Genomic DNA, 12,478 nt, shown 5'->3' on the forward strand with positions numbered 1-12,478 from the left:
ACAGAACTACTATGTTGTCCTCTACCCACATGCATTAGTGCACATTAAACACATTTTATAGCGCTTTACGCAACCCAAGAGAAAAGACAGACCGACAAGCAACCAAATAACTGAAACTACAAAGATGCATTAGCCACCACCATGCAAGAACCCAGGAAAGAATAACAAATACTCTCTCTGTTTTCTCTCTCATTGTTTTCAGAGTGGGGCAGGATGGAAGCTACTTTACATAACTCTACAGGAGAGGCCCTCTGATAAAGCTTTATTTAGGAGTGCTCGGTTCTCAGAAACTGTCAAGTCACTATTGCTCAACTGAATTCACAAGGGTAATGAATGTTGCATGTCTAAATACCAGTCTCTGGAATGCCAGTCAGCAATGCTATCCCTCAAGTGTGACACATGAGACAGACTGGGCCAACTCTTGTATTTTTAAAATAATTGACTCTCATGGAATGGATCCCTATTTCCTTTACGCAAAGGAAGGCAGCAGGAAAGGCATGTTGAAATCCTGAAGAACTGCAGGAAAAGAACAAGCCCTATTTTCTAACCAAGAGTGATGTACTCACCCTGTGAACTCACCAAGTACTGGACAACTGCATAATGAAAACCTCAAACATGTATAAGCAAATGGAGCTTGGCAAAGCAGTGGTTCCAGTAATCCAAATGGTGAACAGGGAAAAGTGACAGCATGTCCAAACACATATATCTGCCAGTTGGGGAATGTAACTTGATTCTCTTCCACCAAGAAATTCAAATTTATTTATAAAAATCTGTGTTTTCATCATTAAATGTTAAATTCTAAATCTAGAAGGAAGATAGTTTTCTATACAAACATTAAGTGGGAGTCTAAATACATGGGGGTGGCAGTGTTGTGAGGTGGTCAATTTTAAACTCTTGCTTACTGTAAATATTTACACTCTTCATCTTACACTGTGTGTGAGATGTGACTAGAGGCAAATGTTCAGAGCACAAAGCTTTGGTGATCACACAAGTAGTTGGCACATTCCCAAGTATTCTCAGCTGTGGAAAAAACCTGTGTCTTTTATTAATAGTTAGCTCAGTTTGCAGAATTATATCTGACCAAATCCATCCTCAGCTTGGAAAAAAAACTACACAGCAGGAAGAGAGTGAAGAGCCAGGTGTGTTGCACACCTGTACCACCAGCACTCAGGTAAAGGAAGGCAGGAGGGGCACATGTTTGAGGTGAGCCTAGACTACACAGTCTCAAAGTCGAAGTCAAACTAAACAGGAAATTATGTGGGCTACAAAGGAATCAAAACTACTGTTGGCCAGTATGGTAGGGATATGATTAAATATCTGTTACCAATGTCAGCTCACATCTGAGTTTGCTGGTGCTAATTGTAACGCCTGCCGCCTGTCTGTGAAGTCCAGACTGCAGCTTTTACAGTAGGTCCTTTAAAGGTGACTTTGGTGCAAGGACAGAGGAAGGCTCTGAAAGAGAAAATGGCTAAACAGCAAGGCCTACTTCTGGCTCCTCTGATTCTATCATCTTGGCCATCTTGCCAGTTAACCATTTCCAACCACTCTGTTCTCAGAAGAGCTGTGGGAGATTTAAGGATACTAGAGTACCAAGTGCTTGGAAACTTGCTAAACAATGCTGAGTCACCCAAGAGCCATCTGCTGCTGCTTTCTCCTGTGTAGCTCTGATGCTGACACTGGCAGGCTAAATAATGTTCCTCAGAATCCCTTACAGCAGGGACCTAGTTCTAGCCAATGAAATATACGTAAAACTGCCAAAAACATTTTTTTAGAAAAAAAAATCTTCTTAAGAAACAGACTGAACCAGCTGCACTCTTTGGCCACAGCCACCTTCCCCTCTTCCTGTCTGACACCCCCTGGAGCAGCAGTAGCCATCCTGTGGTCAGGACCAGGAACTGGACATACTGAAGATGCAGCAGCAAGGGGGAGCCCAGGCCCATAGAGACAGCATGAACCTTTGTTCTGGCTCTATCTTACCTCTGTATCTGCCATAAAGATAAAAACCCTGACTATATGTTTAAGCCTGTTTTTCCCTTGATTACCTTTTGCCCAAATATATGCTAATAATTACATATTTTAAAACAGGTGTGTGCCATCACTTGGCTTAATGAATAACAAAGCAGCCATAACACAACAATGTTATGAGAATGTATATGTGTGTGTGCGGATGTGTGCATGTGTGCTGTGTGTGTGCATGCATATGTGTGTATGTATGTGCATGTGTGTGTGCAATGGAGGTTTGGGTTTCTTTGTAAAATCAGTTATGTTATGAAAATATGTTTTTGTTTTAATCCCAAGTGCGGGATTTTAGTTGGGCTAGTTTATTCATGCCTATTAATTGTCTATTGCAAAGTGTGGCTTTTGCCTGCTGGTAACAGCCTTCCTTCCATGTGTGGCATGGAGAGGGGCTTGGTCTAGGACTCTGAGTGTATGAATATGAGAGCTGAGAAAGAGAAAGTTCAGTGTTCGGTGTTGGCCTGTAGCATGTAGCAGTTCGGAGACCAGAGACCAGAGGTGGGCTGTGGCAGTTTGGAGCAGGTAGACAGAGGGAATAGCTGTTGTATGGTGGTTTGGAGCAAACAGATGGAGAGAAACACTTTGGGGTGCAGCAACATGGAGGAGACTGCATCTGCATCTGCGCTTCATAGAGACTGGTATACAGGCCTAAAAGAACTCCTTGACCCTAAATAGCTGGGAGAAGTAAAGAGGTCTGGGCCTTCTCTCCCCACTAAACTTCTCTCTCCCATGTAAGGGTTGAGAATTGTAAGGGAGGTTGAGGCCTAAACACCCAAATTACCAGTTTTTAAAAAGAGTGCTGTGTGTGTGTGCATGCTGAGTGTGTACCACAATAGTGTAGGTACCTGTAGAGGCCAGTATAGGATGCCAGATCCCCTGGAACTAATGTTACAAGCAGTTTTAAGCAGTTTGATAATATATGCTGGAAATTTTTTGGAAGAGCAGCAAGTGCTCTTGACCTCTGAGCCACTTCTCCAGCCCCTCCTTTTGACTTCTAAGCTGAAAAACCACTAACAAATGTTTTAAAGTCCTACTTCCAGTGTATTTGTACATACCATCTAATGATCCAGGCGGACAATAAGTTTGGTAAATGTAGCTTAAGGAGTTAAACATTATATCGAATTGAATCTTTTTTTTAAGATACATTTTTACTTTTTACAAATGTTTTTGTTGTAGTTGTTTCTTTTTGTTACCCTGGTTAGCCTAGAACTATATATGTAGACCACACTGGCCTCAAACTCACAAATATCCACCTGCCTCTCTGCCTCCCAAATGCTGCGATGGCTCCATTTTTATTTGTATAGGTGTTTTGCCAGAATTTATGTATATGCACCAGGTATATGCCTGGTGCCCATGGAGGCCAGAAGAGGGTACCAGTTGCCCAAGAAATGGAGTTATAGGCAGTTATGAACCACCATGTAGGAGCTGAGAACCAAACCCAGGTCTTCTGCAAGAACATCAAGTGCTCTTAACTTTTAAGCCATATCCTCAATCCTTATTTTTATTTTTTAAGCATATGTGAGAGAGAGAGAAAGAGAGAGAGAGTGTGTGTGTGTGTATGGGTGATTTGAAGGCTAGAAGCGGGGCTGGAGTTACCTGATATGGTTGCTGAGATCAGAACTCAGAACTCAGGTCCTCTGCAAGAACACTAGATGCTCTTAACTGCTGATTGATCTCTCTAGCTCCCAAACTGTCATTTAAAGAAACACTAATGCAATGAACGCAACCTCCTAAGTACAGACACAGTTTCCAGGAAAGTGATGAGTTTCAGGGATTTATCAGCCACAGTTTGTAGATTAACTAGGTTGGAAACATCTAATAAGACTGTGTCAAAGACCACAGTCTGCTTTTGCTCCAGACAAGCAGCTGACCCCACCTAATGCTCTTTATTTTCCTGCAGTAAAGATATAATTTAACACTGAGAAACAGGTGACAAAATATACTGGGAAACACTTACACAACTCTGTTCATTTTGAAGATGAGACTAAGTTGTACCATTCTCCATCATAACTAAAAAAATTAATATGTGAGTCATATAAATAAAATATTATCATTTAAGTTTCTTTTTAATATGATGTGCTGATGTCTAAACAATGACACAGAGCTATAGATCAATAATAAGTGAGAGAATTGGTGAAGAGAAAAGACTGCAAAGCACACCCACTATAACCTTTGCCATTATCTATCTGGTAGGGGCATGAATGATTTTTTATTTATATTTGACTAGAATTGTCAAAAGAACGCATACTTCATCATAATGGAGTAAAAACAATACAAAATAACTAAAATGATAAAACACAAAAAAATGCTTTAATGCTTAAATTTATTTTGCTAATAAAGAAGCTAAAAAATTCAGGGTCAGAGATGTATCTCAACGTTTGCTAGTATAACCTAAGTCCTAGGTTCTCTCTACAATATCAATCTAACAGGGAAAAAAGTAAAAAATTTACTTGCCAGAATACTATGTCACAAAATATATAAAAACACACTTTACTTTTAATTAAGAATCTAGTAATATTGTTTTAAGAAATAACATACCTTTTAATATCCCTCACAATATGAAAGAATGTATCTCCTGCTTATGAAACATAAATGACCATAATGTCTCTCTCCTCTCTCTCTCTCTCCCTCTCTCTCTCTCACACACACACACACACAAACACACACATAATTTGACAGAAGACAAATTATCATCGTGGGCAGAGCATAAGCACACACAAGAAGCCACAGAACACTTAACCTGAAAGAGAGCTTAACAAAAGCACATTAAGAGCCCCACATCAGCAAATGCTTCTTAGCTAGCAAATGCTCTAGGTTACCTAGCCCTTTACCTGTTTTTCATCAGCCTCAGCTCCCTCTTGCGAGTTGCTTCTTCTGCTAGTTGCTGGGGACTGTGCAGACTTCCTGGTGAAGCAGCCATCACCACACCTTGTGGCAAAGCAGTAGTAGGAGCCCGGATCTGGTAAGTTGGCATGTCACCTGTGGCAGCTGCAATGAAACAATGTATTACAAGCTCGTGTCACCAATTCACTAGCTAATATTTTGCATAAAATTAACCTAGAAATGGTATACTCTGTACCTGTCAGTAGAGATTGTTTTATAGAGGTAAAAAGGATCGTTCTTAGTATTACAGGGGTCTTAAATATTTATAACTTTATTTAGCAAATTAGAATACTGCAAATACTCTAGCCAGTTCTCAACTTTTTCTTAATTTTTAAACTTTTATTTATTATTATTATTTATTCCAATTTATTAAATTTGTATCCTGGCTGTGGACCCCTCCCTCATCTCCTCCCAATCCCACCCTTCCTCCCTCTTCTCCTCCTATGTCCCTCCCCCTAGTCCACTGATAGGGGAGATCCTCCTCCCCTTCTATTTGACCCTAGCATTTATGGTCTTATTAGGATTGGTTGCACTGTCTTTCTCTGTGGCCTGGCAAGCTGCACTCCCACCCCCAGGGGGAGGTGATCAGAGAGCCTTGTCACTGAGTTCATGCCAGAGAAAGCCCCAACTCCCTTCAGTATCCCACTTGGATACTGAATATATTGGCTACATCTGAGCAGGGGTTTTATGTCCTCTCCATACATTGTCCTTATTAGGGTATCAGTCTCTGCAGGGACCCCAGGGCTCAGGTTTTTTGGCTCAGTTGGTCACCTTTTAGAGCTCCTGGCCTCTCCAGGTCTTTCTATCTCCCCCTTCTTTCATAAGACTCCCTGCACTCTGCCCAGAGTTTGGCTATGAGTCTCAGCCTCTGCTTTGATACCTCGATCAGTTGAGACTTTGAGAGGCCATCTGTGGTAGGCTCCTGTCCTGTTCCCTGTCTTCTCCTGCTTCCAATGTCTACCGTATTTGTCCTTCTGAATGAGGATTGAGCATCTTCCCTAGGGTCTTCCTTGTTGTTTAGCTTCTTTAGGAGTATAGATTTGAGTATGTTTATCCCATATTATATGGCTAATATCCACTTATGAGTGAGTATATAACAAAAAAGCCAAAACAATACAATGGAAAAAAGATAGCATATTCAAAAAATGGTGCTCATCTACCTGGATGTCTACATGTAGAAAAATGCAAATTGATCCATATTTATCACCCTGCACAAAACTCAAGTCTAAGTGGATCGAAGACCTCAACATAAAACCAGACACATTAAATCGGTTAGAAGAAAAAGTGGGGAAGAGCCTTGAATTCATTGGCACAGGAGACAACTTCCTGAACAGAACACCAACAGCACAGGCTCTAAGATCAACAATTTATAAATGGGACCTCATGAAACTGAAAAAGTTTCTGTAAAGCAAAGGACACCATCATCAGAACCAAATGACAGCCTACAGATTGGGAAAGGATCTTCACCAACCCTATATCTGACAGAGGGCTGATATCCAGAATATATAAAGAATTTAAGAAGTTAAACACCAACAAACCAAGTAATCCAATTAAAAAATGCAGTATAGAGCTAAACAGAATTCTCAATAGAGGAATATCGAATGGCAGAGAAACACTTAAAGAAATGTTCAATGTCCTTAGTCTTCAGGGAAATGCAAATCAAAACAACCCTGAGATTTTACCTTATACCCATCAGAATGGCTAAGAGGATGTGGAGAAAGGGAAACCCTCCTCCATTACCGGTGGGAATGTAAACTTGTACAATAATTTTGGAAATCAATCTGGTACTCTCTCAGAAAATTGGGAATAGTGCTACCTCAAGATCCAGCTATACCACTCCTAAGCATATATCCAAAATATGCTCAAGTATACAACAAGGACATTAGCTCAACCATGTTCATAGCAGCTTTATTTGTAATAGCGAGAACCTGGAAACAACTCAGATGCCCCTCAAGGGAGGAATGGATACATAAATTGTGGTACATTTACAGAATAGAATACTCAACTATTAAAAACAAGGAAATCAGGAAATTTGCAGGCAAATAGTGGGAACTAGAAAAGATCATCTTGAGTGAGGTAACCCAGAAGCAGAAAGACACACATGGTATATACTGTTCTCAACTTTTTAGAAAATGTGTTAGCACATTTTAGACCTTTTTTATCACAGGCTAAAGCAAATAAGTTTTTCAATTATAGTTCATTTAACTTGTTTCAGTGGTATGGTGGTAACTATATGGGTACAAGCACTCCTGAACTCCTTGGGTACAGGAGTGGGGAGTCCTGCTCTGCAGAGTCTGATGAGGTCCACAGCAAAAAAGGTCTCACTGTGGCAAGTTCAAAGACACCAAACTGACCTCATTCATTGTCAAGCTAGGAAGAGACATGCTCACAAAATAGAAATGACCTTAAGATTATTAGAAATGCTGAGTATTTGAGGACGATTGCTGCTTTTAGTGGATAATTATTAATAATAGCTATTTTCACAGCCAGCTCATAAAGGTCCTAAAAGTTAACAACTGGCTCTAACAAGACAGTAGGAGACAGCTCCAGTGTGTTATCACAAGTACTTTGAAGTAGAACATGCTATCCTCTGGATTTTTCAACTGGGACTTTGCTGTACCTACAACTGAAAAAGATATTCAAAGCCTTTCAATTACAAAAACAAGAAAAGGCTAAGGGAAGGGAAGACATCTGAGTGAAGAGTCAGTTAATGATAACAGGAAAAAAGAGAACTAAAAACAGTAACATCCTTAAATTAGCTTCTTGAGGAAAGTCCTAAATTTATTTTCATGACATTTGCAAAGACTGTACCCAGGCAAGCTCATCAGATGTAAAAATTTTAAATATTTAAGAAGAAAACAACGTATAAATAGCATGGTAGAATCTTCTTATTCTATTGGTCATGTTATGAGAGGAGATAAGAGCGAGAGCCAGGGCCACAGCCCTCCCACTTTTCTTTGCCCACACACAGGAAAGGAGGTTATAGGTCAATGAATGCTGAAACAGTGCCCCAGCTGGAGGCTGCCCAGGCTTTCTAAAGGAAGCACAATAATCAGTGACAAAGGGGAAGTTTTCAGGCCCCTTTGCTTGTCTTGCTGGCAGCTTCAATGCACACCTGCTTCCATCCTTCTTTGAAACTGCTCACAAACAAGTATAAACATTACTAGAAATATGCAGAGTGTGAGGAGAATTCTGTGGCTGCCATACCCTAAATACAGATACTTCTTTTCTAAGAGGCTGAGAAAGGCAGAAAAGGGAAGAAGCAATAGTTTCACTGAACACTCCAGTGTTGAATGCGTTTGCTATTTTTATGAGTGAGGACAGAATGTGAAAAATCTCGTTTAAGGTCATTCTTTTCATTTAAGGGAAGTCGGGTAGAGGCACGTCAAAGATGTAATGGATGCCAGAAACAGCATTTAAAAAACAAAAACAAAACAACCACAACAATAAAAATCCTTTTGTTTGTCTGCAGAAGCCACAGACACCCTTGGAGAACCAGACCATGAAGGACAAGGACAATCCCAAATTGGTCACTCTCTAAACCTGCTGGACAGCTTAGTTGCTTTGCCTCTGCAGGGGATCAGATATATTAGCTCTGAGATATAACAGAAGTGTGGCTTCATTGTGCCTCAGATGTGTATTCATTCTATTTGCATTAACACAAGTCCAGGTTTACAACTCAGTAGTTCAAGCAAGAAGTAGGAATAACTGTAACTTAGGAGTTAAATTTCTACCACAACCCAAATACTCTATGAAACACTTCTAATGGTAACTGGATAAATTCTATGCATGCAAATGTACTCTTAGTGAAGTACACTAAAATGATGGAAAAAGAAATCTTTTGAGGGAATCTAAATGAGATTTCTTTGAAACAAGCTATGAGAATATGTCTGTTAGTGTCAGTCTCTAACATTGTAAATTCAGTGGTAATTACAAAAAACCATTCCAAATTCTCTGGTGACATAATTTTAATTATGTACTATTTGTAAAGCCCAATTCCTATCCCATCTAAGTACCATAGGTAGCCAAACTATTTTGCTAAGGCTTTTTTAGATAAGATCTTGCCATATAACTCAAGATTGGAATTAAGTTTTCAGTTTTCTTGCCTCAGCCTCCTAAGTACTGGTGGTTACAAGCAGGTGCCACCACATATGACTTTAGAATTTCATTTTTATCTTTTGAGGATCCATAAGTCATGTGTAGGGGCTTAAAAATCACGACTGAAGATAAATAATAAGAAAAATATATTTGTGCCATAACAGTTTACCCCAAATTTATTCTCAGGCAAACAAGAACATCCAGTCAAGTCACTTTATGCTCTGGAATCTAGCCCAGAACTATATATAAAGGATGCTTTATACATAGGACTGATGTATTCACTACCAAGTTTAAACTTAGGGTATTGCACAGGCATGCTGTCATCTGGAGTATTTAGTAAGCAGTCGTGTGTGGACACATTATTGTAGCTGTGTCTTTAACACAAAGCTATATAAAGTCCCATGAGATGCCCCATGCTCATTCAGTCTGGCATTTCTTGACAAAAGACACTGTTCTTCCTCAATACACTTTAGATATAGCTAATATGGCAGCTTAGAGGCAGGGTTTCTTTCTGATAATGTGTTTCCATCCATCTAGCTACTTGCATGAAAAACAATTCCAGGAGCTGTCAATTCTGATCATGAACTTCATACCTCTCTTGTCAAGCTCTAACACGGTACAGCGGAAAAGGCATTGGATTTGGGATCTGGGTTCTAATCCACCTCTGCCACTTACCAGTCATGTGACTTGGGGCAAGGTCAGTCTCCTCATCTGTAAAATGCGGATACATTATCTCATTTCATACTCACAAGAAACCCTGTAATGTATGTTAAAGTGTCTAGCACAGTGTCTGGCAAACAGCAGACACTTAACTCGTTAGTTCCTTTCCAAGTCCCTCCCTTTATGTCTGAAAGACAGTGTTCCAAATTATACTTATACTCTATGTTGCTAAAAGGTTTATAACACCACCAGTAATATTTCCCATTAGAAGTTCCCCTCCTAAGAAGTTTGATGAATCAAAGTGTTTGACTTCTAGTGCTTAGGGAAAACAAGTCAGACACAGAAACAAAAAAGTAACAAATATCCCCAAATACCTTTCTGATAGCTTCCCAAGAAAAAATATTTGTCAACACCCCCAAAAGGATTGTCATTTTATTTAATTATTTTTCTATCAAGGTGCATATTGACTGAATACAATGGGCCTTGTCAGTTTGCTTTGGTGTTTTGGGAGAGGGCCTTGAACTCATATTTCTGCTTCAGCCTCTATAGTACTGTGGTCTTAGACATAGGCCACCATACCTAGAGAAGTCCCTACCTTTACGTCATTTCACTGATCTAAAAACACCCCAGTAAACAGTATGGGTAACTCAGTAGTCACACTTGCAACTGAGGAGAATGACTTTTCCAAAGCTCCAAAGAGCTAGTGGTGTCTTCCTTACCCCTCTCCCAATTTTCTTCCTCTTAAGCAGCACATCAATGTTCCTAATTCCCACATGTGGCCTCTCCATGCTCTGTGACCCATTTGTCAGAAAATTTTCTTTCCCACTGTTCCTTTTTCTCTGGGAAAACAAATTCCTACATAAGAGTGACTAAGCAAACAGTGAGATTTTTCAACTGTGTTTAAAATCCTATAATATACAGATTATACAGTATTAAGTCATTAAGTATTTTCAGTTTAAGGCCAACTCAGGGTAAAAAAGTACTTGTCATGCAAACCTGACAACCTGAGTTTGATCCCCTGATGGAAGCACAAGAACCAACTCCTCCTCTGACATCCACATGCATGCCATGGCATGAGTTGCACGTCACACACACATACCTGCACACATACAAACTAATAATAAATAAAAATTTTAAATAAATATTTTCAGCTTTTTATTTATTTATTGAGGTATAGTTAACAATTTAAATATATATATTCAAGATATACAAATGATACTTTAATGTATTTATATACAATGTAAAATAATTACCATATTCAACTCAAGTTATACATAAAGGGGCTTCTTAGGTTGTTTATTCAATGAAAGTCTTAAAAGTCAGAAAATCTATGAAAAAGTAAATTATGAATACTGAAATTTAAGGTTCTACAGAAAGAAAACTGCTCTACTGCTTTATTAGAACTTGAAGTGGTGCTAACTTTATTTTATGCAATTTAAAATCTGTGTCTTGCATACTGTTATGATCTATGCTCCATTATCATTTATCAGTGTCAGGTGAATTTGAGAGCAGCATAGTACAGTATGAGCAGAAGCAGAGGATTCTGAAGACCCAAGCTACTTCACTGATGCCCTACCTTTGTAACTCAGAAGAGCCCCTTCCTACTTTCCTCTACATTCAGCCATATCACTGTCCATGCAAATAGTATGTGCCCTGTGAAACCAGAGAACGTGAATGTAAAGTGCCTCTCCCTTTCCAGGGTTTCATATGGCTTCCTCCATGTGGAGCTCTAGTCTTTAACCTGATTTCCTTCTTCCTGTGTCTCCTTTACAATCTGAGTACTTTGCTAGCTCTTTAACTTGTATTTATGCTTACTTGTAATATATATTTTATATATAAGTCCAAAAGTGTTGACATAGTTATATTGTTAGGCAATATGTTCAGACAGAAAATAAGAAAAAAGCAAAATAACTGTCCCAAACATTGCATTAAAATGTATTTGCCAAGTGGAGACAGCATAATAGCTGTCCTAGGAGCTTTGAGGCGTTACTGAACTCTATGCAGGTTATTCTTCTACTTCCAATACAAGCATAATTTGCTTTAATACCAAGTTGAAAAATTAAACCTTAATCAAACCCATCCCTTTGTGCCAAAATTTCCTAACAGAAATTACAAAAGTGGTATGTATCCCTGTTCTCCTGCATTAAATACTAAAATACTCTTTCCCAAATCTGAATAGTTGAAAAAATTGTTTTAGCAATTCTAAAACCTCTTTTGAATATAAGTTATTACAATCCAGAGTCTAAGACAGGAAATGTGGCTCCTAACATAATCAATTATAAATTTAAAAAGTACAAATTTACATTATACCAAACAGAATCAACAATATCATTCTTTTATTTGATCCATGATCCTACTAGAGATGCTGTAAAGATCTTTTCAGGGCCAATTATTAACATAAGAAGCCTGATTTTGGATCTCAGGCATACACTGTTAATCATGGGCCATAAAATCAATTTTATAGGTGGAACTATCATTTAAAGAAAAAAGGAAAAATTGTGTCTTTGTGCTACTTTTCTGTTTGAAACTTGCTTTATATAAGTTTAAAGTGAGACACACATACCATTGTGTCATGATATAAAATGCAGATCATGGTCAAAGTTTTCTCTTTTTTTCTTTTTCTTTCTTTCTTCCTTTTTTTTTTTTTTTTAATGGTCAAAGTTTTCTAAGTCCCTGATCTAGATCAATTTCTTCAGTTTGACAACCCAGATTAGGCCAGAGCCAAGAATCCAAAGGTCTGCTGCTAAGAGCCTCTCTGCTACACTGCTGAAAATGTTCTTAAATTAGGCTCTGGTTTTGCTCATTGATAAAAAAGACATAC

At 38.8% G+C, this 12,478-nt stretch overlaps 1 protein-coding gene across 16 annotated transcripts in view; it reads right to left on the reverse strand.

Moving 5' to 3' along the window:
- Positions 1-12,478, reverse strand: part of Crem (cAMP responsive element modulator) — an 83,518-nt gene that overhangs the window by 3,097 nt on the left and 67,943 nt on the right. For 9 of the 16 annotated variants that reach the window (XM_055608548.1, XM_055608546.1, XM_055608545.1 and 6 more), the window contains 2 exons: positions 9,673-9,708; positions 4,848-5,004 (listed from right to left, as the gene is read on the reverse strand). In XM_055608548.1, coding sequence (XP_055464523.1) covers positions 4,848-5,004; positions 9,673-9,708 — 193 coding nt within the window. The remainder of the gene's footprint in view (positions 1-4,847; positions 5,005-9,672; positions 9,709-12,478) is intronic. The other 7 variants (XM_055608553.1, XM_055608551.1, XM_055608550.1 and 4 more) reach the window with 1 other exon arrangement.

This window comes from Psammomys obesus, unplaced genomic scaffold, assembly GCF_907164565.1.
Source record: "Psammomys obesus unplaced genomic scaffold, mPsaObe1.curated_primary_1811, whole genome shotgun sequence".
In the NCBI taxonomy this organism is placed as follows: domain Eukaryota; kingdom Metazoa; phylum Chordata; class Mammalia; order Rodentia; family Muridae; genus Psammomys; species Psammomys obesus.